A 27,540-nucleotide genomic window follows, 5' to 3' on the forward strand; every position below is an offset into this window, starting at 1 on the left:
AACTTACAAGGAGCAAGAAACATGCAATTTATCCCATACAATAAAAGCCCTATAAGAACATCAGTGGATTTTTCAGCAGAATTCAACGGATTTCAAGAGAAATCTTGCAGGTCAGAAGAGAGTAGGATGATCTATTCAAGGAACTGAAAGGGAAAAAAGGGGGTCCACCAAGAATACTATAAATACCAAAAGGAGAAGAGAGAACATTTTTTTCTTACATGAAGAAAAAGCTGGAGAAGTTCATCACCACTAAACCTCCCTTATAAGAAATGTTGAAAAGAAAGGACACTAAATAACATCATGTTACCTTAAAAAAGTCTAAAATAAAGTGATAAAGGTAAACACATATAACCATACAGAATATTGCACTATAAAAGTGGTGGGTAAATTTCTTTTAATTTTGATATGAAAGTTAAAAGATAAAAGTATTAAAAGTAGCTATAACTAAAAATGTTAATAGACACAACACACATGTATGCATTAAATAAAGCCTTTTAAGTGACAAAAGCAAAATGCCAGAAATATTTCTTTAAATCAAAACTACAGCCCCAATAATGTATGTGAGTGTATGACCAAGTAGGAAAATATGTGAGGGTGTGTGCTAGGCTTACACATGGACACCAAGAAGGAAATCTATTATGATAAACAACTATATTAAAAAAGAAGAGACACTTGATTCAACAACCTACCTTTATACCTGAAGGAACTAGAAAGAAAAGAACAAATAAAGCAGAAATACATCAAATAGAAAATAGAAAATAATAGTAAAATCACTGAAAATAAGAGCTGTTTTATAAGATAAAATTGGCAAGCCCTCAGCAAGTCTAAATAAGAACAAAGAGAGAAGATCCCAATAAGTAAAATTAGAAATGAAAGAGGAGACAATAAAACTGATGTAACAGAAATAAAAAATAAAGGATAATAAGATTATATGAACATTTATATACCAACTAGATAATCTAGATGAAATGAATAGATTCCTAGAAACATGCCACCTGCTAAAATAAATCATGAATACAAAGAAATTCTGAACAGAACCGTAAGGGGTATGATGATTAAATTAATAATCTAAAACCTCTCAACAAGGAAAATCTAAGCTTCAAGCATAAATTCTACCAACTATTTAAAGAAGAATTAACACCAGTCCTTCTCAAGTCCCTAAAACTAAAGAATCGGGTAGACTTTCAAATCCATTCTATGAGGCCCCCATTACCCTGATACGAAATCCAGACAAAAATAGTGCAAAGAAAGAAAATTAGAAGCTAGTATCCCTGATGAATTCTGAATTCCAGAAAATTAGAAGCTAGTACCCCTGATGTATTCTGAATTCTTATTCATCTGAAGAACACATAAGCATATATTTACACACACATTTATATTTAGTAGTGGAGAAGGGAAGAAGCATCATTCTTTACTTATACAGAGGGGATTCTGTTAGTAGTAAAAAAGCAATCAGTCTCTGAATTTTTACAAATGTGAAAACTGCTTAAAATAAGACATGGCGGGGTGCCTGGGTGGCTCAGTGGGTTAAAGCCTCTGCCTTTGGCTCAGGTCATGATCCCAGGGTCCTGGGATCGAGCCCCGCATCAGGCTCTCTGCTCAGCAGGGAGCCTGCTTCCTCCTCTCTCTCTGCCTGCCTCTCAGCCTACTTGTAATCTCTACCTGTCAAATAAATAAATAAATAAAATCTTTAAAAAAAAAAAATAAGACATGGCTCCAAACATAAAACAATGACTTATACCTACCACAATTACAGATTTTTATTTTAATTTTTTATTTAAATTAATTTGTTAACATATAGTGTATTATTAGTTTCAGGGGTAGAATTTAGTGATTCATCAGTTGCGTATAATGCCGAGTGCTCATTACATCAAGTGCCCTTCTTAATGTCAACTCTAAAGGGAGAAAGATAGAAAGACCACTTGGACACATGTTAGTCTCTTTGGGCTATTATAACAAATCCATGGATTGGGGGCTTATAAACAAAAGAAATTTATTTCTCACAGTTCTGGAGTCTGGGAAATCCAAGATAAGGTACCAGGAGATTTTTCATCTCTGGTGAGGTCTCTTTCTGCTTCATAGACTGTTTGACTTCTTGCTCTGTCCTCACATGATCAAAGGAAAAAAGGGAACTCTCTGATAACTCTTTTATAAGGGCACTGATCCCATTCATGAAGACCCCACCCTCACGACCTAATCAACTGCCAGAGTTCTCATTTCCTAATACCATCACACTAAGGCTTAAGTTCCAACATAGGAATTTGAGAAAGCCACATTCAGTCTATAGCAGACTTTACATTAAATGTCTTTCTTTATGCTCTACCTATGATCTAAGATCTATATCTAAGATCTGTGTTTAGGGTATTTCCAACATACCGTATATGATTTTGAAACTTCTACACTCACAAAACTGGGTTACAAAAAGCGATGGAAATCAAAATGGAAAATTTTGGAAAGGATCCAAAGTAAAGAGTAGATTATTAATTATATGAAATGAGGTTAAAAGTCCTGCTAGGAAACTCCACTACTGTATGTGGTATTTAAAAAGAGGCACTAGGGTATCCTTAAGAAAACCAAGCTCCCTATCTTAAAGAAAGCATAACTATAAACTGCAAATGGAAGTAATGATTAAGAGCTTAATTTTATTTTACTCTTGCAACCTGAGTAAAAATGAAGCAGAAAAAGGATCTGCCAATCCATGACTTGTGACCAGTGCATTTAATTCCCATCCCCTGCTCAAAAATGAGTGGCTGTGATTAAGATACTCTTTCCTGTACTCAAATCTTGTCATAATATGAAATTTCTGAGATCAAAAGTATAAAAATCCTGGGTTTAAAGCAAATGAACAGTTGCATTTATGGACAATAGAACTCAGAAATGTGTCCTAGCAAATCCCACAGTGTCACAGTACATGTCACAGTCAAGGAGAAAGTAATCTGAGGTTTGTTTACCCTACTTTGAGTATCAACTGTCCTATCAATGGTACTTCTAGGAAAAATGTTTTGCCTCTGAGAATTTCTAGCTCATAAATTTTCCATACAATTTAGAATATAACTCATAGTAAAAGAGAGAAGGAACCCTTGGGTCTTCAGAGGAAAGCCTTCTTAAAATTACAACTGTCCTAAAAATAAGAATTTTCTTCTGTATCAAAACTGTAAAAATTAAATATTAATATGTTTTGCATGAAGTAAGGTATAGAGTGGTCCAAGGAGGTCCCTATCAATTGGAAATTAATGTTGCAGTGATAATCTAAGTAAACAGCTCCCTCTGATGGGGACTTTAGTCTTAGACAACACTTAAATCAATTTAAAAGAAAAAAAAAAATACTGTAAGGAATATTGCAAGAAGGTGTTAGGAATATTTATTTTCTTTTTTCTTTGCAAGTTTTTAAATTAATTTCCAGTAGGTTAAAATACAGTATAATATTAGTTTCAGGTGTAGAATTTAATGATTTATTGCTTACATACAACACCAGTATTCACAGCAAGTGCCCCCTTAATCCACATTACCTATTTAATCCATTTCTCCACCCACCTCCCCTCTAACAACTATCAGTTTATTTTCTACACTTAAGAACTATTTCTTTAAAAAAAAGGAGTGTTTCTTCATTTTCTTCTCTTTCTTCCCCCATGTTCATTCATTTTGTTTCTTAAACTCTACATTCTACATGTGAATGAATATTTTTAAAAGTCAAATTAAGATCCTTCACTCATAAAATCTAAAAAAAAATCGTTCACTCATATATATAATATATTATATCATATAGAATATATTCATATATTCTATATATATTCTATATAATATATAATAGATATATTATAAATGTATTTATAATATATCACATATTTATAATATATCATATATTATATTTAATATATATAAATATATTAAATATTAATATATATAATATATTCATATGTTCATATATAATATATTATATATAAATGATATAAAGATATATAAATAAATCTCACTTTTAAAAATGCAAAAATGTCTATACATTTTAATATGCTGGAAGAAAAATTTGGTAATTATTTTGCATTATCCTTTCACTTACCCTTATGTCAATATGAGGAGCATTTGAATTATTTTTCTTCCAGATTTGTTTAGATATAATTGACATGTAACACTGTGTAGCTTTAATTGCATGTGTTTATTTGATAAACAAATATTGGCATATGATTATCACAGCAGTATAAGCTAATACCTCCATTAAGTTACATAACTAACATTTCTTTTCTGTGGTGAGAATTTTTAAGACCTACTCTCTTAGTAAATTTCAAGTATGTGGTATACATATACAATGGAATATTACTCAGCCATGAGAAAGAATGAAATTCTGCCTTTTACAACACCGTAGATGGTCCTAGAGGATTTGCTAAGTGAAATAAATCAGGTAGAGAAAGATAAAAACTGTATGATATCTCTTGTATGTGGAATCTAAAAAGAAATGTAGTAGAAAGGTGGTTTCCAGGGGCTGAGGAGAGTGGAAACTGTGATGATGCTCCTCTGATAGCACAATCTTCCCATTAGAAGATGAATAAGTTCTGGACATCTAATGAACACAGCACTATTATAGATTGCATTTGAATTCTTTAGAAGAGTGGTAAAGGCTAAAAGAAGAAATTGTTCAAAGGCTAATAAGTTCAAGGAGAAAGAGAATTTTAAGGCTATTCCTTGTTCCTCCCCACCTACAATTTTATGGCTCTGAGTTCTCAAAATTCTTCAATGAAGTAACTTGAAAACATCTTTTTTTTTCATTTAATTTTATTTTTTCAGTGTTCCAAGATTCATTGTATATGCATCATGTATATGCATCACACCCAGTGCTCTATGCAATACGTGCCCTCCTTAATTCCCACCACCAGGCTCTCCCAACCCCCACCCCCCCTCCCCTCCAAAACCCTCAGTTTGTTTCTCAGAGTTTACGTCTTAACAGGACAACCACCCATTTGTTTTCCACTGCTAACCAAGTGGAATAAAAAGACTTAAATGCAAATGTAATAAAGAACTCATAAAAGTGACATGTGAAAGTACAACAATGAACTAGAGTATAGAGATAAATGACTGCATTTAAATTCATGACAGGTGCAAATATATGACACATATATTGCAATGAAGAGAATGCAAAAATAACTCTCATATTGATGGTCACTTGATTTTCAACATGGTTGCCAAGATGTTCTACAGAGAACCAATAGCCTCTTCCACAAATGCTAGAACAAGTGGATGTTCACATTTAAAGAAATGAAATTGGATCCCTGTCTCACACAAGACACAGAACTAACTCCAAGTAAATCATAGATATAAATATAAGAAATAGTACTATAAAACTTAAGAAGGACATATTTCAGCAAGACATTGTCACCTTGGGTTTGGCAATGACTTCTTAAATATAACACAACAGCACAAATGACAAAAGAAAAAGGTAAACTGGAATTCAACAAAATTTACACCACAAGATGCAGTGTATCCATTTAATGGTGTGTACTCAGAAAAAAAGAAACCAAGTGCCTTTACAATTTATAACATGGAGGAACTTTGAAAAGATTAAGCCAAGGAAGAAAAGCCAGTCACAAAAGACCACATATTATCTTACTCCATTTGCATAAAATATACAGGGCATTCAAACCCATACAGTCAGAAACTCGACTGGTGGTTGATTAGGTTGGGACTTCCTCTGGGAATAGTGAAAAGATCCCAAAATATACTGTGCCAATGCTTGCACAACCCTGTGAGTAAAATGTAAACCATTTAAATGTGTGAGTCATATCAATACAGCTGTTATCAGAAAAATAAACTCTAAAAAAAAAAGATGAAACAAAAATAACCAGAAAACATTTTAAAGTGAATAAAAATAAAAACAAAACTTATCAAAACATATGTAATCTATTGAAATACAGTGTTTACATGCAATTTAGGTACCTAAGTACCTGCAACGGACAAGAAGAGATATTTCAAGCCAAAGATTTATACCTCTGTCTCATGAAACTACACACACACAAAAATAAATAAATAAAAATAAACCCCAGGGGCACCGGGGTAGCTCAGTCAGTTAGCAACAGACTCGTGGTTTTGGCTCAGATCATGATCTCATGGTTGGTGGGGAGTCTGCTTGAAGAATTTTGCCCTCTGTCTCTCCTCCCATGCACTTGCTCTCTCTCTCTGTCAAAGTAATAAAGAAATCTTTTGAAAAAATAAACCCCAAATATGCAGAGAGATTAAACTGATAAGTGTAAGGGCAAAAAGCAATAAAATAGCAAACAAAGGACAATGTATAAAGTTAATTTAAAACCTCTGTTTTTGAGATCAATTAAGGTGCTAATCTTCTAGCCAGAGTGAGTAAGCAAAAAAGAGAAAGGCACACATTACTGATACCACAGAAATATAAGAGGTTGTTACCACAGATCCTAAGGACTTAAAAGGAAAGTAAGGGAATTATATAAACAAATTTATGCTAATAAAGTGACAACCAATTAAATGGATTTTGCTGAAACACAAGCTTCCAAAGCTTACTTAAGAAGTGGGTAACTACAAGGACTTTCTATTAAAGAACTTGAAATTTCAGTTAAAAACTTTCCCATGAAAAAAGCACTAGGTCTATTCAGATAATTTCATTGTTAAATCCTTCCAAACATTTGCAGAAGAAATAATACAATTCTACACAATCTCTTGTAAAAATTAAAAAAGATAAACATGACAATTCATTCAACACAACGTGCAATACAATGATATAAAAAAACAAATTATCACAAGAAAACTGGAGACGAATGCTGTTCATAACTATAGATATAATTTTTTAGCACACTGTATCCAAATATATAAAAATAAAATAGATCACGAAAACTAATGTTTAACCATGGGAATACAAGTCTGGCTTAATCGCTGAATATCAATCAGAGTAACTCACCATATCAAAAGAGTAATTAGGAAAACTATATGATGATCTTAATAAATACAGAAAAATGTTTGATAAATTATAATGTGTTTACTCTTTTATATAAAATACATAGGTAAAAGGAAACTTTCTGAACCTGAAAACAGGCATCTACAAAAAAATCTACAAATAACTTCACACATAATGATAGATAAAAAAGCACAATTTATAAATGTAAAACATAAAACCTTAAGACTTTCACAAGAGGAAAAAAAAATGGTTTGTGACCTAGGGTTTGGAAAATATTCCTAAGGCATGATAAAAAAAAAAAAAGAAACAGTCATAAACTTAAACATAATTGGACATTATAAAAATTAAAAATATTTTCTCTAAGCAAGATATTATTAAAATAATCAAATACAAGATCATATCAAAAGATTTGTGTCATCTTCAATTTCTTTCATAAGTGTTTTAAAGTTCTCAGAGTAAAGATCATTCACCTCTTTGGTTAGGTTTATACCTAGATATCTTAATGGTTTTTGGTGCAATTGTAAATGGGATCAATACTTTGATTTCTTTTTGTGATGTTTAATTATTGGTGTACAGAAATGCAACAGATTTCTGTACATTGACTTTGATCTTGTGACTTTACTGAATATGTATATCAGTTCTAGCCAGTTTTTGGTGGAGTCTTTTAGGTTTTCTACGTAGAGTATATTGCATCTGCAAATAGTGAAAATTTGACTTCTGGCTGATATGGGTGCATTTTATTTCTTCTTGTTGTCTGATTGCTGAAAGACTAGGACTTCCATGACAGTATTAAATAACAGTGGTGAGAGTGGATATCTCTGTCTTACTCCTGACCAAAGCAGAAAAGCTCCCAGTTTTTCCCAATTGAGGATGATATCTGTGGGTATTTCATATAAGTAAAAGGAAAAATATTCCATGGTCATGGATTAAAAGAGCAAAAATTGTTAAAATGCCCATACTAACCAAAGCAATGTATACATTTAATGCAATCCCAATCAAAATTTCAAGAGCATTTTCACAGAGATAGAGCAAACAATCCTAAAATCTGTAGGTACCTACAAAAGACCACAAATAGCCAAAGCAATTTTGAAAAAGAAAACCAATGCTGGACACATCACAATTCCATAATTCAAATGATATTACAAAGCTGTAGTGATGAAGACAGTATGGTTGTGGCACAAAAACAGACACATAGATCAGTGGAACAGAATAGAAAATCCAGAAATGGACCCTCAACTATATGGTTAACTAATCTTTTACAAAGCAGGGCAGATATCAAATGGGAAAAAAGTCTGTCTCTCCAAAAAAGTCTTGGGAAAACTGAACAGCAACATGCAAAAACAATGAAACAGGACCACTGCTTATGTGATACACAAATGTAAATTCAAAATGGATGAATGATCTAAATCTGAGATAGGAAACCACCAGAATCCTAGAGAAGAACACAGGTAGAAACCTCTTTAACATTAGCCATAGCAACTTCTTACTAGATACATCTCTAAGGCAAGAGATACAAAAGCAAAAATAAACTACTGCAACTTCATCAAGATAGAAATCTTCTTCACAGAAAAGTAAAAAATCAACAAAACTAAAAGGCAACTTCTGAATGGGAAAATATATTTGCAAATGACATGTCTAATAAAGGATCAGTATCCAAAATATATAAAGAACTTACCAAATTCAACACCCAAAAAACAAATAGCCCAGTTAAAAATGGCATAACAAATATCATGGAGGAAAAGGGGTGTTAGAGAGGAGAAGGGAGTTGGGGTAAATTGGAAGGGGAGGTGAATCATGAGAAACTATGGACTCTGAAAAACAATCTGAGGGGTTTGAAGTGGCGGGGGGGTGGGAAGTTGGGGTACCAGGTGGTGGGTATTATAGAGGGCATGGATTGCATGGAGCACTGGGTATGGTGAAAAAATAATGAATACTGTTTTTCTGAAAATAAATAAATTAATTTAATTTTTAAAAAAAAGGACAGAAGAGATGAATAGACATTTATCCAAAAACGTTATAGATGTCCAACAAACAAATGAAAAGATGATCAACATCATGATCATCAGGGAAATAGAAATGAAAACTACAATGGGTAAAACTAACAACATAGGAAATAACAGGTTGTTGGCAAGGATGTGGAGAAAGGGGAACCCTCTTATACTATTAGTGGGAATGCAAACTGGTGCAGCTTCTCTGGAAAATAGTACAGATGTTCCTCAGAAAATTAAAAATAGCACTAACTTGTGACCCATCATCTAGGGGGATCCACGAAATTCACCTAGGTATTTACCCAAAGGATATAAAAATACCGATTCAAAGGGGTATATGCACTCTGATATTTACAGAAGCATTATCAACAATACCCAAATTATAGAAAGAGCCAAAATGTCCATTGACTGATTAATGGACAAAGAAGAAGTGGCATATGTGTACAATGAAATATTACTCAGGCATGAGAAAGAATGAGATCTTACCATTTGCAATGACCTGAATGGAGCGAGAGACTATTATGCTAAGTTTAATAAATCAGTCAGAGAAAGACAAATACCATATAATTTCATGCCTATGTGAAATTTAAGAAAAAAAAGAAATGAATAGGGGGAAAAAGAGAGACAAACCATAAAACAGAATCTTAACTATAGAGAACAAACTGAGGGTTGCTGGAGGGAAGGTGGCAGGGGGATGGGTTAAAGAGTGATGGCAGGGACGCCTGGGTGGCTCAGTGGTTTAAGTCTCTGCCTTCGGCTCAGGTCGTGATCTCAGGGTCCTGGGATCGAGCCCCACATCGGGCTCTCTGCTCAGCAGGGAGCCTGCTTCCCCCTCTCTCTCTGCCTGCCTCTCTGCCTACTTGTGATCTCTCTCTGTCTGTCAAATAAATAAATAAAAATCTTAAAAAAAAAAAGAGTGATGGCAGTTAAGGAGGGAACTTGTTGTGATGAGCAACAGGTATTATATGTAACTGATAATCATGACATTCTACGCTTAAAACTGACATGACACTGCATGTTAACTAAGTGGAACTTACATAAAAATTCCCCTCAGATTGTTTTTCAGAGTCCATAGTCTCTCATGGTTCACCTCCCCTTCCAATTTACCCCAACCCCCTTCTCTCTAACTCCCCATGTCCTCCATGCTTTTTGTTATGCTCCACAAATAAGTGAAACCATGTGATAATTGACTCTCTCTGCTTGACTTATTTCACTCAGCATAATCTCTTACAGTCCCGTCCATGTTGCTACAAAAGTTGGGTATTCGTCCTTTCTGATGGAGGCATAATACTCCATAGTGTATATGGACCACATCTTCCTTATCCATTCATCCGTTGAAGGGCATCTTGGTTCTTTCCACAGTTTGGCGACCATGGCCATTGCTGCTATAAACATTGGGGTACAGATGGCCCTTCTTTTCACTACATCTGTATCTTTGGGGTAAATACCCAGGAGTGCAGTGGTGGGGGGGTAGGAAGTCGGGGTACCAGGTGGTGGGTATTATAGAGGGCATGGATTGCATGGAACACTGGGTGTGGTGAAAAAATAATGATACTGTTATGCTGAAAATAAATAAATGAAAAAAAAATAAGGTGGGAGAGGTAAAGAAAAAAAAATTGAAACAAACAAACAAAAGAACAAAGTAGAGCAAAACAGACTACAAAAAGGAATAGACATGAAATGGGAAGGCTAAGAATTTAGGTAAATCTTACTTTATGTAATGGTGTGACTTTAGATAAACATAACTACACCAAGCTTCACTTTCCCATCCACACAACAAATGTATTTTGATGATCAGTTATGTGTTGGTTTGGCTGTATAAAGGTCAAAAATAAAAATCTACTGAAAGACACGTGATCCATAATGTCTACATAGGCAAAATGGATGAACCTCGATTGTCTTTATGGAATCTTCAATCTCTGGCATTTAAAGCAGACATATTCTTGCAAATTGGAGGATAGATAATTGGAGTACAGACAGAGTATATCTGACACAAGCTTCTAATACCAAGTGGCAATAAGAACACTCACAAAATTGCAATGTCATGTTACTGGTAGCTAATTCAATGCTTTGAAGACTACCATTCATGTTTGAAGGGGGGAAAAAAAACCTCAAAATGACAATGGGGAATACAAATCAAAACCACAATGCGATACCACCTTACACCAAATCAACAAGTCAGGAAATGACAGATGCTGGCAAAGATGCGGAGAAAGGGGAACCTTCCTACACTGTTGGTAGGAATGCAAGCTGCAAGCTGGTGCAACCACTCTGGAAAACAGCATGGAGGTTCCTCAAAAAGTTGAAAATAGAGCTACCCTATGACCCAGCAATTGCACTACTGGGTATTTACCCTAAAGATACAAATGTAGTGATCCGAAGGGGCACGTGCACCTGAATGTTTATAGCAGCAATGTCCACAATAGCCGAAGTATGGAAAGAACCTAGATGTCCATCAACAGATGAATGGATAAAGAAGAGGTGGTATATATATACAATGGAATACTATTTTTGATGCAACCATCAAAAGAAATGAAATCTTGCCATTTGCGACGATGTGGATGGAATTAGAGGGTATTATGCTTAGCGAAATATGTCAATCAGAGAAAGACGACTATGATCATATGAGGAAGTGGAGATGCAACGTGGGGTGTTTTGGGGGTAGGAAAAGAATAAATGAAACAAGATGGGATATGGAGGGAGATAAACCATAAGAGACTCTTAATGTCACAAAACAAACTGAGGGTTGCTGGGGAGGAGAGGGGGAGGGAGAGGGTGGTGGGGTTATAGACATTGGGGAAGGTATGTGCGATGGTGAGTGCTGTGAAGTGTGTAAACCTGACGATTCACAGACCTGTACCCGTGGGGCTAATAATACATTATATGCTTATAAAAAAAATAAAAAATAAATTATTTTAAAAATGTAAAAAAAAAAAAGCATATATAGAAAACAGAAAAAAATCAATAGGTTCTTAATGTTTAAGACATTTTCATAAAACAACATAAATAAAATAGGAAATAGAGCAAATATCAAAAAAATGACAATGGGGAAAAAGACAACATGTTTCTTACTTAATGTTATTACTAAACAGAACAAAGATGTGAAGTAATTGTAGTATTGGTGAGAAAAAAAAAGAAGACCATTTTATAAAAACTAAAAATTATTATAAGACAACCTTCCTTTACCATGTAAGGATAAAATAGGCTAAGAAGGTTGCAACTAAATGTATTTCATTTAAACACACAGAATCTTCCTGTATATAACTAACTACAAAGACAGATAATGTTTCTGATCAAAATGGTGTCCTACTCAGAGTTTTTCTCACAGCAAGCTTAATGTCTCTGTTTCTCAAGCTGTAAATGAAAGGGTTCATCATGGGAACTGCATTTGTATAAAAGACAGAGGAGATTTTTCCTTCATCCATAGACCCAGCAGAAGATGGCTGAAGATACATAAACGCACCTGATCCAAAGAAGAGAGAAACAGCAATTATGTGGGAGCTGCACGTGCTGAAGGCTTTGGACCTGCCCTCAGTGGAGCTCATGTGCAGGATGCTGGACAGGATGAAACCATAAAAGACAAAAATGGTAATAGTGGGCACAATCACATTGATGCTCAACACAATGAAAATCAACAGCTCATTCACATAGGTGCTGGTGCAGGAGAGCTGGAGCGGAGGGAGAATGTCACACAAATAATGGTTGATGGTGTTTGCATCACAGAAGGTCAGTCTCAGCATGCATCCAGTGTGAGCCGTGGCACCCGAAAATGCCATCAAATATGAACCAAGCATGAGGCTGGAACACACTTTAGGTGACATGGCAACATTGTATAAGAGTGGGTTACAGATGGCCACATAGCGATCATAGGCCATTGATGTCAGCACATAAGCTTCAGAAATAGCAAAAGCACAGAAAAAGTGAAGCTGGGTCATGCATCCCCTGTAGGAGATAATATTCTCCTTTGATGTGAAGTTAATCAGCATTTTGGGCGTAAACACAGAAGAATAACAAAGGTCTATAAAGGACAAATTGAAGAGGAAAAAGTACATGGGGGTGTGCAGGTGTGAATTCAGCAGGATTAGTGTTACAAAACCCAAATTTCCCAACAGAGTGATCACATACATGACTAGAAACATGCAGAACAGGGGGAACTGGAGATATGGTACGTCTGTTAGCCCCATCAGAATGAATTCAGCAACAAATGAAGCATTTTCAGGAGGCATTTTTCTCTAAGGGGATCTGTGAACATAGGAAAAAATGTTAGAACAATTCAATCTTCCCCACCACATCACCTCTCACAAGAGTTGGGTTTGTACTGCAAATATTTGAGACTAGCCCAACAAGAACCCACAGCACCTGCTTTTTCACTATCATGAATCAAGTCACCTGGACATTCCCTCATTAAAGTTCTTTTAAGCTGTATAAGCAAAGAGCACCAAAATCTGGCCTACAAATTGAAGGCCACTGCTTCCATATACCAACAGGACTGCTATGAAACCAAAGGTTAAAGGAGAATATTGCAACAGTAGAGAATCACCTCTCATTTTATTTCTTTGACCACATTGTCCCTCCCCTAACCAGTAACTGGAGGCAGCAACCTCAAAAACCTGGTGCTGGCTTCTAATGGGGATTAGACTTGGTGTGGTGGGACTGAAGAACATTCTTTCTAATCCAAAACTGAAGAATCAGAGTCTAGGAGAGTTTAAGTTCCTGCCCCATGTCACTGAGTAAAAACCATAAATGCACAAGAGTGAGAGTTCCATTCACGGAACCGACCAATAAATTGCATCCTTGAAACCTAATAATATCTCTGAACCTTCCTTACATGACTACCCTCCCCTTCAACAGATCCTTCTATCAACTTCACATGAGTCTGAGAACTGCAAAGACCAGAAGAAAAAAAAAAAAAAGTGGCATATCATAGATCCCTGGGCTTCCATCACAAAAGGAAGACATGAATATAAATGGAATTCAGAAACTCACCCTCCTTAGGCAAGAACACCTTGGTCCTTCCTTACCAGTATTACCCCTGTGGCCCCGAAAAAGCAAATTTAATCTCTGTGGCTTTGCTCACTTTGAGTCTATGAGGACAGACCACACACTTAATTTTTGAGCCTTGGAAATCCTTCTGAACTACAGATAACAATTTCTGATTATGAGTCCTCTCAAGCAACAGACAAAATAAACAGCCTTTATTATTATCATTTTTGTCACTTGGTAAATCACAGAAGACTTAAGGTGAGGGCAATGATATAATGTCCTCAGTTATAAACAGGGCAGGAGCTTGCTCAGTCTCTTCTGCAGGGAATGGTTTCTGGTGTAATAAGGTCTTGAGGGGATTGTATTTACACCAAGGACCACAACAGGTCTCTAATTCCTTAGAGACCCAAAATTTTATTCAAGATTAGACATCTCCCAAAGAGGAACCAAAAATAAATTCTCATTTCCCATTAAGCAATATGGCATAAGAGGAAGATCTAGAACCTGTGACCCTCCATGAACACAGTGATTCAGAATGTTTCCTGTACAGCTTTCCTTTGTAAGAAATCCAGATACTAGTTAAGGTAGTCTTGCTCCCAGTTAAAGCATGAATCTAGTCACATGGGAACTGCCAGAGATATCCTAAATATCCTGTTGTAATACTTTTCCTTGCACAGCATCTTCAAACGGGACACCCCCACCCCCCGCAGTGTCTGGCCTCTCCTGGGGAGGAAAAGAAGTACACCATGTGTCTAATGCTCCAACTTTTATTAGGTGTGTCTGGAAGACTGGCTTCTAGATACTATATGTCAGAAAGCAGAGAGGATAAAGGACAAGGCATTTTTTACCTGCCCATGGAAACAGACAAAAAATGATGGTGGTTTGCACTAGAAGTTACCAGAGTTCCTCACCCAGGTTCAGTACAGAAGAAGCAATTGAAAACCCCCTTTCTACAGCTTTTCTAGGGTGAGGGCAAAAATGTGCACCACATATCTAATAACAAAACTTATCTGTGAGCTGCCTGAGGAATTGGCTTCAGTCTTACTTATTTTAGAACACAGATTCAACTCTGCATACCATGGATGCCTGGGGTGGGGGTGGGAGGCAACAAAGAACAAAGAAAGAGGATTAGCCTGTTCAGGCTTGGGAGGCCTCCAGAGTGTCTGATCAGACATATTGTTGGTACTTTCTTTTTTTTTTTTTTTTTAAGATTTTATTTATTCATTTTACAGACACAGATCACAAGTAGGCAGAAAGGCAGGCAAAGAGAGAGGAGGAAGCAGGCTCTCCGCTGAGCAGAGAGCCCGATGCGGGGCTTGATCCCAGTACCCTGAGATCATGACCTGAGCCGAAGGCAGAGGCACTAACCCACTGAACCACACAGGTGCCCCTGTTGGTACTTTCTTGAGTCCAAGGCAAGACTCTCAATATTAGGACAGAGAGTGTTTTGTCTAATGTGTAGACAGCAATGTAGAGTCAATAAAAATGAAGACAAGTTGAAACACTTTCCAAAAAGGAATAAGAGAAATTTCCACAAACTGACACTAATGAAATGAAAGTATGTGATTTACGTGACAGAGAACTCAAAACAACTGTCATAAAGATGCTCACTGGAGTCAAAGAACAATTCACAAACCAAGAGAAAATGTCAACACAGAGACAGGAAGCTTAAAAGTATTAAACAGAAATCATGGAGCTGAAAAATACAATAAATGAATTGAAAAACTCAGCAGGGGTTCAAGAGCAAACATGATCAAACAAAAGAAAGAAATGCCTAATTTGATGAAAGGTCACTGAAAATTATTCAGCTAGAAGGTCAAAAAAAAAATTGTAGAGAAAGCTTGAGGGACTTATTGGATCCAACCAAGTGGATCAATAGATGTATTTTGGAAACCCCAGTTGGAGAGGGAGAATGAACCAGAATGCATATTCAAAGAAAAAAAGGCTGAAAAAGTCACAAATTATGGCAATTTCCCAATACTTTGACTTATTTATAAAAAGATAAAACCCACAAAAATTGCAATAATGTATGTGTGTATATATATATATACACACACACAAAGACCAAGGTTCAATTGCTAATCCACTCTCCACTTTATTTAACTGAACTAACCTGACTTCCACCTTCAGATTTAGGTCTATACCAATTTCCAGGAAGGATGCTTATCTAAGCAGGTGAGATATAAAAGTTTCTAACCCAATATTCTGTGATTCAACACAAATTTACTGACTGCTGAATCACCTTTAAAATTTAAAATTGTGATATTTGGTTTCTATTTAATCATTATGCTTTATGATAGCTCTGGTGATTATGCAAAAATTATGCCTAAAGAAGTTCTTTAAGAAAAGATTTTTGTCAAACAAACAAACAAAAAAATTGTAAAAGTAGCAGGACAAAAGGAGTCCCTAAAGTATAAGGGAAGACAAGTCAGATTAGCAGCAGATCTGTCAAGAGAATCTTGACAAGCTGGAAGAAAGTGGCCTGATATATACGATGTGCAGAAAGAAAAAAACTGCAGGCAAGAAGATGCTATCAAGCAAGACTATCATTCAGAACAGAAAGAGAGATAAAAAGTTTCCCAAAATACTAAAGGAATTTGTGACCACTAAATATCAGCCCTACAAAAAATACTGAAGGGGACTTTTGAATGGGAAATTAAGACCAAAAGTGACAAAGACTAGAAAGGAAAAGAGAAAATCTCTAGGAACAACACAAAAAAAGTAATGAAACACTAAATTTTTATCTATCAATAATTACTTAGAATGTAAATGGAATGAAGGCTCCAATCAAAAGACATAGGGTATCAGAATAGATTAAAAAAAAAAAAAGGCCCATCTATATGCTTCCTAGAAGAGACTCATTTTAGACCTAAAGACACCTATAGATTTAAAGTGAGGGAGCAGAGAAGTATTTCCATGCAAGGATGTCAAAAGAAAGCTGGAGTAGCAATCCTTATATCAGACAAACTAGATTTTAAACCAAAGGCTGTAACATAAGATAAGGAAGGGCACTATATCATAATAAAGGGGAATATCCAACAAGATCTAACAATTATAAATGATTATGCCCCAATGTGGGAGCACCCAAATATATCAAACAATTAATAACAAACATAAGGGAACTTATTGATAATCATACAAGAATAGTAAGTGATTTCAATATCCTACCTGACAACAAGGAAACAATGAGTTTGGATGACAAACTGGACCAGATGTACATAACAGATATATTGAGAACATTTCATCTAAAGGAACAGAATACACATTCTTTTTAGGTGCACGTGGGACATTCTTCAGAGCAGGTCACATACTAGGTCACAAAAAGTCCCCAACAAGTATGAAAATATTGAGATTATACCATCCATATTTTCCAATCACTACACTATGAAACTTGAAGTGAACCACAAGAAAGATATTGGAAAGACCACAAATACCTGAAGGTTAAAGAACATGTTACTAAAGAATCAGTGGATCAACCAGGAATTTAAAAGTGAAATTTTAAAAAGCAAAAACATGAAACAATGAAAATGAAAACACACTGGTTCAAAACATTTGAGATGCAGCAAAAGGTGTCATAAGATGGAAGTTAATAGCAAGACAGGCCTACCTTAAGAAGCAAGAAAAATCTCAAATAAACTACCTAACCTTACACTTAAGGGATTTAGAAAAAGAACAAGTGAAGCCTAAAGCCAGCAGAAGGGAAATAATAAAGATTAGATGGGAATAAATGCTATAGAAACTAAAACAAACAAACAAACAAAAAACACAACAGATCAATGAAACCCAGTAGGTGGTTCACTGAAAAAAAAAATTAATAAAATTGATAACCCCCTACCCAGACTTATCAAAAAGAAAGAGAAAAGGATCCAAATAAATAGAATCACAAATGAGACAGGAGAAATGACAACCAACACCACAGAAATACAAATGATTATGAGAAAACATATGAAAAACTACATGCCAAAAATTAGACAACCTGGAGAAAGGGTTAGATTCTTAGACACATATAAACTATCATATCTGAAACAGGAAGAAACAGAAAACACGAGCAGACTGATAACCAGCAAAGAAATTGAATCTGTAACAAATACGCCAAACAAACAAACAAACAAACCTCCCAACAAACAAAAGTTCAGTAGCAGTTACCCTCACAGGAAAATTCTACCAAATATTTAAAAAAGAGTGAATACCTATTCTTTTCAACCTATTCCACAGAAATTAAAATGGAAGGAAGACTTCCAAATTCTTTTTATGAGGCCTGCATTACCATGATACCAAAAGCAAAGACTCCCCAAAGAAAGAGAACTACAGGCCAATACCCCTGATGAATGTAAATGCAAAAATTCTCAGTAAAATACTAGCAACTTGAATTCAATGTCACATTAAAAGAATCATTCATGACAATGAAGTGCAATTTATTCCTGGTCCGCAAGGTGGTTCAATATTCACAAATCAATAAACATCATATAACACATTAATGAAAGAAAGGATAAGAACAATAAGTGACTCTTAATCTCAGAAAACCAAACTAAGGGTTGCTGGGGGGAGGGGGGTTGAGAGAAGGGAGGTGGGGTTATGGACACTGGGGAGGGTATGTGCTATGGTAAGTGCTGTGACGTGTGTAAACCTGGCGGTTCACAGACCTGTACCCCTGGGGATACAAATATATTATATGCCTATTTTTTAAAAAATTAATTAATTAAAAAAAGAATGATATAATCCTCTCAATAGAGGCAAGAAAGTATTTGACAGAGTACAACAATCATTCATGATAAAAAAAAAATCTCAACCATTTAAAGGTAGAGGGAAGATTCCTCAACCTAGTAGTAAAAGCCACATATGAAAAACCCACAGGTAATATCATCCTCAGTGGGGAAAAGACAGAGCTTTTCTTTTGTAGTCAGGAAAAGAGAGGGATGACCACTCTCACTACTGTTATTTAACATAGTTAGCTATCAGACAACAAAAAGAAATAAAAGGCATCCAAATCTGCAAGGAAAAAGTCAAATATTCACAGTTTGCACACGACATGATACTCTATATAGGAAACCCAAAAGAATCCACCAGAAAATTGCTAGAACTGATACACAAATTCAGTTAAACCCTTATTAAAGAAATTCAAAACAACACAAAGAAATGGAGAGACATTCCATACTCATGGATTAGAAGAACAAATATTGCTAAAATGTCTATACTACCCAAAGCAATCTACACATCAAATGCAATTCCTATCAAAATTCCAACAGGATTTTCACAGAATTAGTAAAAACAATACTAAAGTCTGTATGGAACCACAAAATACCTCAAATAGCCAAAGCAATCTTGAAAAAGAAAACAAAAACTGGAGGCATTACAATTTTGTACTTCAAGTTATATAACAAAGCTGTAATGACTAAGACAGGATAGTATTGGCTCAAAAATATGCACATAGATCAATAGAGCTGAACAGAAAACCAAGAAATGGACCCACAACTGTATGGTCAACTAATCTCTGACAAGCGGGAAAGAATGTCCAATGGGAAAAAAGAGAGTTCCTTCAACAAATGGTGTTGGAAAAACTGGGTTGTGACATGTAACATGCAGTGGAATGAAACAGGACCATGGCTCACACCATACACAATAATAAATTCCAGTTCGACTAAAGACCTAAATATGAGACAGGAAACCCACAAAATGCTAGAGGAGAACACAGGCAGTAATCTCCTTGACATCAGCTGTAACAATCTCTTACTAGATATGTCTCCTAAGAGAAGGGAAACAATGAAAGAAGATATTTGCAAATGACAGTACAAAGGGTTGATATCCAAGATCTATAAAGAACTCCTCAAACTCAACACACACAAAACAGATAATCATGTCAAAAAATGGGCAGAAGACATGAACAGACACTTTGCCAAAGAAGATATACAAATGGCTAATAGACACATGAAAAAAATGTTCCTCATCACTAGCTATCAAATGAAAGGATATTCAAATCGAAACCACATTGAGTACCACCTTACATCAGTTAGAATGGCCAAAATTAACAAGACAGAAAACAACATGTGTTGGAGAGGATGTGGAAAAAGGGGAAACCCTCTTACATTGTTGTTGGAAATGCAAGTTGGGGCAGCCACTTTGGAAAACAGTGTGGAGATTCCTTAAGAAATTCAAAATAGACCTTCCCCATGACCTTGCAATTGCACTATTGGGTATTTAACCCAAAGATACAGATGTAGTGAAAAGAAGGGCCATCTGTACCCCAATGTTCATAACAGCAATGGCCACGTTACCAAACTGTGGAAAGAACCATGATGCCCTTCAACGGACGAATGGATAAGGAAGATATGGCCCATATACCCAATGGAGTATTACGCCTCCATCAGAAAGGATGAATACCCAACTTTTGTACCAACATGGACGGGACTGGAGGAGATTATGCTGAGTGATGTAAGTCAAGCAGAGAGAGTCAGTTATCATATGGTTTCTCTTATTTATGCAGAATAAGGAATAACATGGAGGACATGGGGAGATGGAGAGAAGTCAGTTGGAGGAAATTGGAGGGGGAGACAAACCATGAGAGACTGTGGACTCTGAGAAACAAACAGGGTTTTGGAGGGGAGGGAGGTGGGAGGTTGGGTGAGCCTGGTGGTGGTATAATGGAGGGCACATATTGCATGGAGAACTGGGTGTGGTGCATAAACAATGAATTCTGGAACACTGAAAAGAAATTAAAAATAAATAAAAATTTTAAAAAATTAATGATGTACTTTATGTTGGCTATCTGAACATAATAAAAGAAAGGTAAAAAAAAATATTGCAACATCATCAAAATAAAACGCTTCTGCACAGCAAAGGAAACGATCAACAAAACTAAAAGGCAACCTTCAGAATGAAGAAGATATTTGCAAATGACATGTTCAATAAAAGGTTAGAATCCAGAATGTATAAAGCATTTATAAATCTCAACACTCAAAAAACAAGTAATCCAGTTAAAAGATCAACAGAAAACATGAATAGACATTTCTCCAAAAAAAAAAAAAAATACAGATGGCCAACAGAAAAATGAAAAATGCTCATCACTAATCATTAGGGAAATGCAAATCAAAGCTCTAATGGATATCACCTCACACAAGCCACAGTGGCTAAAATTAAGAACACAGGAAACAACGATGTTGGCAAAGATGAAAGGATAGAGGGGAACCCTCTTACGCCACTGATGGGAATGCAAACTGGTGCAGCCACTATGGAAAACAGTATGGAAGTGCCTCAGAAAGTTGAATATAGAACAGCCCTAGGATTCAGCAATTGCACTGCTAGGTATTTGCCTATAGGATACAAAAATCCTGATTCAAAATGATACATAAACCCCAATATTTATAGCAGCATTATCAACAATATCCAAATTATGGAAAGAGCCCAAGTATACCTTGGATGATAAAATGATCAAGACATGTGGTATAGATATACATGGAATATTCCTCAGCTACAAAAAAGAAGGAGGAGGGGGAGGGAAGGGGGAGGAAGAAGAATGAAATCTTGCCATTTGCAATGTCTTGGAAGGACCCAGAGACTATTATGCTAAGTGAAATATGTCAGCCAGAGAAAAATCAACACCATATGATTTCACTCATGTGTGGAATTTAAGAAACAAGGCAAATGAACATGAGGGGAAAAAAAAAGAGAGAGGAAACCAAGAGACAGATTCTTAACTATGGGGAACAAACTGATGGTTACCAGAGGGGAGCTGACTGAGAGATGGATTAAATAGGTGACGGGGGTTAAGGAAGGCACTTGTGATGAGTACTGGGTGTTCTATGGAAGTGATAAATCATTAAATTCTACACCTGAAATTAATATTACACTGTGTTTTAATTAACCAGATTTTTTTTTTAATGTGGAGGAAAAAAAAGCAAAGACTTTTTGGAGAACATAGAAGGATTAGGAAATGATAATATATAATATGTTATGAGAACTATCTTCCTTTTATATACATATTTACTTATTTGTATATAAATATATACAAATAACCTACTACAGACCTATACAATGGGGTTCGCAGGGACGTTGCTCCTCCCACAAACACTGGAGGAAATTCCTCAGTGAGTGTAGTAGAAGCATTGTGTCTGCTGCTGGCTTCTTCTGTGTGAGCCATTCTGTACATGGAAGGCTGTTCCCTTTACCTGAGTCTTTATTCTGAGTCTTGTCTTTTTGATTACATTAATATTTAATTTAAATCCAGGTAGAATCCAAGGTTTTCAACCATAACTTATTGTGAATGTTAGCATATATACATATATCAAAGCCTACAAAATACACTTCAACCACTATTATAACTGAACAGCTTACAGTGACCATGCAGAACTAAGAACAGACTATTCCAGGTCGCAGAGCCCTCTGTGTGCCCCTAGTCCTCCCATTCTCCACCACGATACTGACACAAGTAGGCTCCAGCTTTTACTCACAGCTTCATTATTTAAGTGGGCCCTCATGGCATTCCATGTTTAGCCAGAAAAAGGATGAAGAGAATGTGGAAATGATTATTATAGTCTACCCTTATGTGTTTGCATATATCGCGAAGGCCAGTATAAAATAAGAATATACTCAAAAATTCTAAATTAGACAATAGAGTTTCCAAATGTAAAGTGGGAAAGATACTTTCCTCACATTTTGCTTAGTTTAGCATGTTGGTTGCTTTTATTTGTGTTCTGAGACTTTTTATTCCCTGAAAGCATTTTCATGATTCACAGATACCTAACAGTAGAGTACCTTAATAACAATAATACGTTGATATATTTAGAATCAAACCCAAGTTCTAGTCTCAGCTCTACCACTCACAAGTTGTAATTTGAGACAAACCATGAACACATCTGAGCATCAGTTTCGTCATCTATGAAATGAAAACTAAGCTCCCTCTCCTCTTTATCTCACACCATTTCCCCTTGAAATACATAAATTGACAGATGTGACCAAACAGAAAAACTAACACACATTAAGAGCAATTGTGACACCCTGCACATCTTGATATTAATATTTGAATGGGTTATTTTAACTTCCTGTCAGAGAGAGACTTTCAACAGCCCCTTCCTGTGATGCCACCAGCTATCCTACTCCCTGAGGAAGATGAATGTCTCTCCTTCAGAAAGTAAAGTTTCACACTGAGTATGATTTTCATGTTGAAATCTACGTCTTTTATACAACTAAGCCTTGCAGATAAACTGACTTCTTCACCTGCCTGTCAGCTGATAAAACAGTGGAATGTCCCAGTGCATGAGACAAAAGCCAAGTATGCCAGACTCAGGGAAAAATACCACATCTGTCCTAAAGCATGGACATCAATTCAACAAAATCAATTTTAAGAAGAAATTTTGACTACATAAGGTTTACCTTAGACTCTATCTACTCTGTTACATTAAGAAAATCTACTTTTGTATCTTTCCCTTCCTATGTCTTATTTATATTTGTGACATATACTCCAATGCAACACATTGCTAGTTACTCAGAAGTACAAAACACTCTGTGTGTGTGTGCACACGTGCGTGCATCTGCAAGTGAACGTGCATGTGTGTTAGTACATATGTGCATGCATGTGTATATGTGTTTCTGAGCAAATGATAGAAGCAATAACCATTTCCTTCTCCTAGATTCACAAGTACTTCCTGCTCAGCCCCTTTCCTCTCAGGAGCTGGAACCAAGAACCATCTGCCTGAACATGGGTTCCATACCATGCAATGGCAATGATCTCATAAAATATGACTTGAATACTATGTATATGCGTGAGTGTGTATGTGTGTGTTTAAGGAGGCAGGGTCAGGAGGAGTGGAAAATGAGGTTCAAATACATTTAGGGGTTTAGCAATTAAAAAGACATGGAATTCAGAACTCTCGTACTTCTGCTTTTCATGACACCTGAACCACAGTGAACCTGATTATGCCTATTCCAAGCCTGGTCTAAGCAACACCAGCAGCTCATGTATAGAAAGTTTACATGAAACAAATTCAAAATGTGATCAACTTTGCTTCCAGTTCTGAAGTAGGAGAATTGGTTTTTTTTATAGCTTTCACACTGATTCAGAGACAGCTCTGTCCTAGGACATAGGTACAGACAAATCCCATGACTTCCCTGCTTGACTCCTAACTGTGACAATTTCAGCAGACTCATACTTCCTCTCATAACTTCTTTTATAGCCATTCACATAACACACAAAAAAAGAAAAACCATAAGGGATACTCTATGTTGTGTGTGTAACACACCTGACTGGGTTCTCTACCTTTCTAAAAAAGTCCCAATACATGCATAGTGCTTAAACTACCAACCAGAAAGCTATCAGCTAAGTTGCTTTTTACAAAAACTTTACGACACTTTGGTAAACTGTGTTTATAACTTTTGTGACAATTTTTAATGAACTTTTCCTCAAATATCCTGAAAAAATGGAATTTAGCTTGAAAGGTAGTTTATTCTTTCTGCAATAAAAACTAATTTCTGAAAGTCTTCTGAAATTGAAGGAGATTGCATTTGTATTTTGAGGTTTCTCAAATGAAAGTTTAATGATCAGGATTAACACATATCTTTAGCTACTTCAAAGAGTGATATAAAATATAAAAAAGTAAATGTAGCTTTGCAAAGTCTATAATCATTCCTGAAGAGCAGGCATCATTTATGTATTGACACACTTTTTTTGATAAGGAAAACAATTTAATCAAAACAGGAAGTAAGTAAAAGAAAACAAACAAAAATACAATCAAAATCAACTATTTTGTATAAATGGAACTTGTTAAATTAAAATGCAAGCATGTTGGTATGGAGATTAGGGGACGTGGTGTGAGAGGTCATTTTAAAACCATTAGTAAATCTATGATGACAGATTGTAACTACATTTATCACAGTGAGCATTTGGTAGTGTGTGTAAATTTCAGATCACTATGTTGTACATGTGAAACTAATAGAGTATTGTATGTCAACTATACTTCAGTGAAGATAAATTATAAAAATAAATAAATTAGCCATACTCAAGGGTTTAGTGATGCTAATCATTTAAAACAAAAACAAGACAACAAGCCAGTAATGGTAAATTTCACAATACCTAAATCTTGACTGGAAATGAGAAAAGTGGTAAAATAATAATACTATTAAAGTTATCTTAGAAATAGTTAAATTATCAGTTGATTAAGGATTAAGGGTTTTTCTGTTTGTTTAAGGTTTTTATTTAAATTCTAGTTGGTTAACATAGATTGTAATATCGGTTTCAAGTATAGACTTTAGGATTAAAAGTTTTTAATGTAGTCATCTTTTTGTGTTTTCTCAAAAGAAAAGTAATCTAACATCCTATTCCAACAAAGAAATAGTTACAATCTGGTTTTGTCACCAAATGTTTCTTTCAAGTTGTCATTGTTCTCCCAGCTGCAATTTACCTTAACATCCATCTGGGAGTAGCACATGGAAGCCAAAAAAACAGAGTGATCTAGCTGATTCCGGGTATTCCAGCCCTGTTAGTTTACCCATTTAAATATCAAATGACTTGCGCTTTTATCCTACTCAGAGAAATCCTGTGATCTCCATACTACATCAAGAGCCTTCCAGAAAAGATCACAGAAAGGACTGCCTTTTTCCTACCACTTCTTTTCTAAATTCCTTCATCCTGACTTGAGTTTTGAATACCACACACTATTTAATCTCCTGAAATTACTGTCCTCTCTACTCTTGGCTTCTCAAGAATGTGGCCCCAAAACACTATTAATGCAGGATCATTGTGCACTGTGTTTTATCACAGCTGTATGGACAATGTTGGGGGGGGAGCGGAATTGCAGTACTCTGAAGAGCAGGAGACAAAGTCAGATGAAATGTGGTTTTAAACCTCATAGTTCTTTCCTCCAGACAGATTTCTTGTTTACTGTTTGTGCGGTTTTTGGATCTTGGCCTAATGCTTGTTGCTGGGTTCCTTTCTCTCCCATGCTCTCACCTCTGAATTACTAGAACTTGCAAACATCCTAGAATAATTTTTTAAAATTAATTTCCAGGAAAAACTCCCTGTTGCACTAATCCTCTCTCAACCATCCTAACTTAATAGGACTTCTCTTTCACAGGGAAAAGAACTTTCAAATTGTTTTCCTAACACAACAATTACCCTGAGGGATATTCATGTAGAAGCCAAAAAAGCACAGTCGATGCTCAAAATAAAAAAGTTTTCTCCTATTTCAGAATTAGTGAAATAAAAACAATAAAATGAAGGAAATAAAAAGTATATTTGAAAGAGCAGTAGACTGAAACCAGGAAGCTAACAGTTTATCTAGGTTTTTCCTTCATAAGCTATATGATTTAATTCATTAATTTTTCTCAGTTTCTATATTATGTCTACGTAATAAATATATATTGGTGCTCTGCTATGTGTCCTATGGTTAATATGATATCTCTGCCAAAAGGTGCTTAATGTATAGTGTTTATAGCTAGAAAGTAGATTATATTTTATAGATATTATGGAACCTGCTGTATCTGTGAAACATTGACATTTCAAGGAGGCACATTATAGGCAGTAGAAGGTGTAGACAGGACTACAGATAATGTGAGTCATGATCCTAGTGTCACAGTATAGTCACCAGGTTCAAAACCCCCCAGTAGTACAATATCCCCCTCCTGTTACTTCATGTGATCATTTGTAGAAACGTTTACATATTTCCAGAAGAAATAAAATGAAATCCACAATGACAGTGTAAAAAAACAAATAAATTTATTTGTTATATAATGTTATTCTTAAACAGGTAAAGTGGTAAAGAGGAGAAGACATTGTGAAAATGATAAGGAAGAAAAAAAAAATCTGTGTGTAGTGGCGCCTGGGTGGCTCAGTGGGTTAAAGCCTCTGCCTTTGGCTCAGGTTGTGATCCCTGGGTCCTGGGATTGAGCCCCATATCGGGCTCTCTGCTCAGCAGGGAGCCTGCTTCCCTTCCTCTCTCTGCCTGCCTCTCTGCCTACTTGTGATCTGTCAAATAAATAAACAAAATCTTTAAAAAAATCTGTGTGTATAAAGTGTATATGTATATATGAAAACTTACTGTATATATTCCATTGCTATATGGATTGTAATTATTATGTTAATATTATATGTGTAAAGTAGAATATCATTCAGTCTTAAAAAAGAAGGAGATTCTGCTATTTGTGACAATATGATAATCCTGGAGGACATTTTCCTAAGTAAAATAAACCAGACGTGGGAAGACAGATACTATATGATCTCACTTATATATAGAATCTGAAGAAAAAAAAAAAAAAACACAAACCAAAACACAGAAGAAGAAGGAGGAGGAGGAGGAGAAGGAGAATTTATAGCTTCAGAAAGTAGAATGATGGTTGCTAGGGGCTTGGGGGAGGAGTTCCTGGGGAGTTATGATGTAATGGATCTAGTGTTTTAGTTTTGCAAGATGAAAAGTATTTTGGAGATAGATGTTGATGACCAAGATGATGACTGCACAATAATATGAATGCATTTAATACCACTGAACTGTAAACTTGAAAATGGTTAAGATAATAAATCTTATGTGTATTTTATCACAATAAAAAATGAAAAAAGAAGAAAAAATTTCAAAAAGAAAAAAAATGCAAAAAATTGCAAAAAATAGGGATCTCTGTGCCTCCATGTCTGACACACAGCCTCATCTTCTGGTGCAGTCCCAGCTTCACCCCAAAGACAAG

At 35.6% G+C, this 27,540-nt stretch overlaps 1 protein-coding gene across 1 annotated transcript; it reads right to left on the bottom strand.

Annotated features, from left to right (window-relative positions):
* Positions 1–12,188: 12,188 nt before the first annotated feature.
* Positions 12,189–13,121, bottom strand: LOC122914027 (olfactory receptor 145-like). Its single transcript, XM_044260670.1, has one exon. The coding sequence runs from the start codon at positions 13,119–13,121 to the stop codon at positions 12,189–12,191; it is 933 nt and encodes a 310-aa protein (XP_044116605.1).
* Between the last annotated feature and the right edge of the window lie 14,419 nt (positions 13,122–27,540).

Source organism: Neovison vison, chromosome 7 (assembly GCF_020171115.1).
Source record: "Neovison vison isolate M4711 chromosome 7, ASM_NN_V1, whole genome shotgun sequence".
In the NCBI taxonomy this organism is placed as follows: domain Eukaryota; kingdom Metazoa; phylum Chordata; class Mammalia; order Carnivora; family Mustelidae; genus Neogale; species Neogale vison.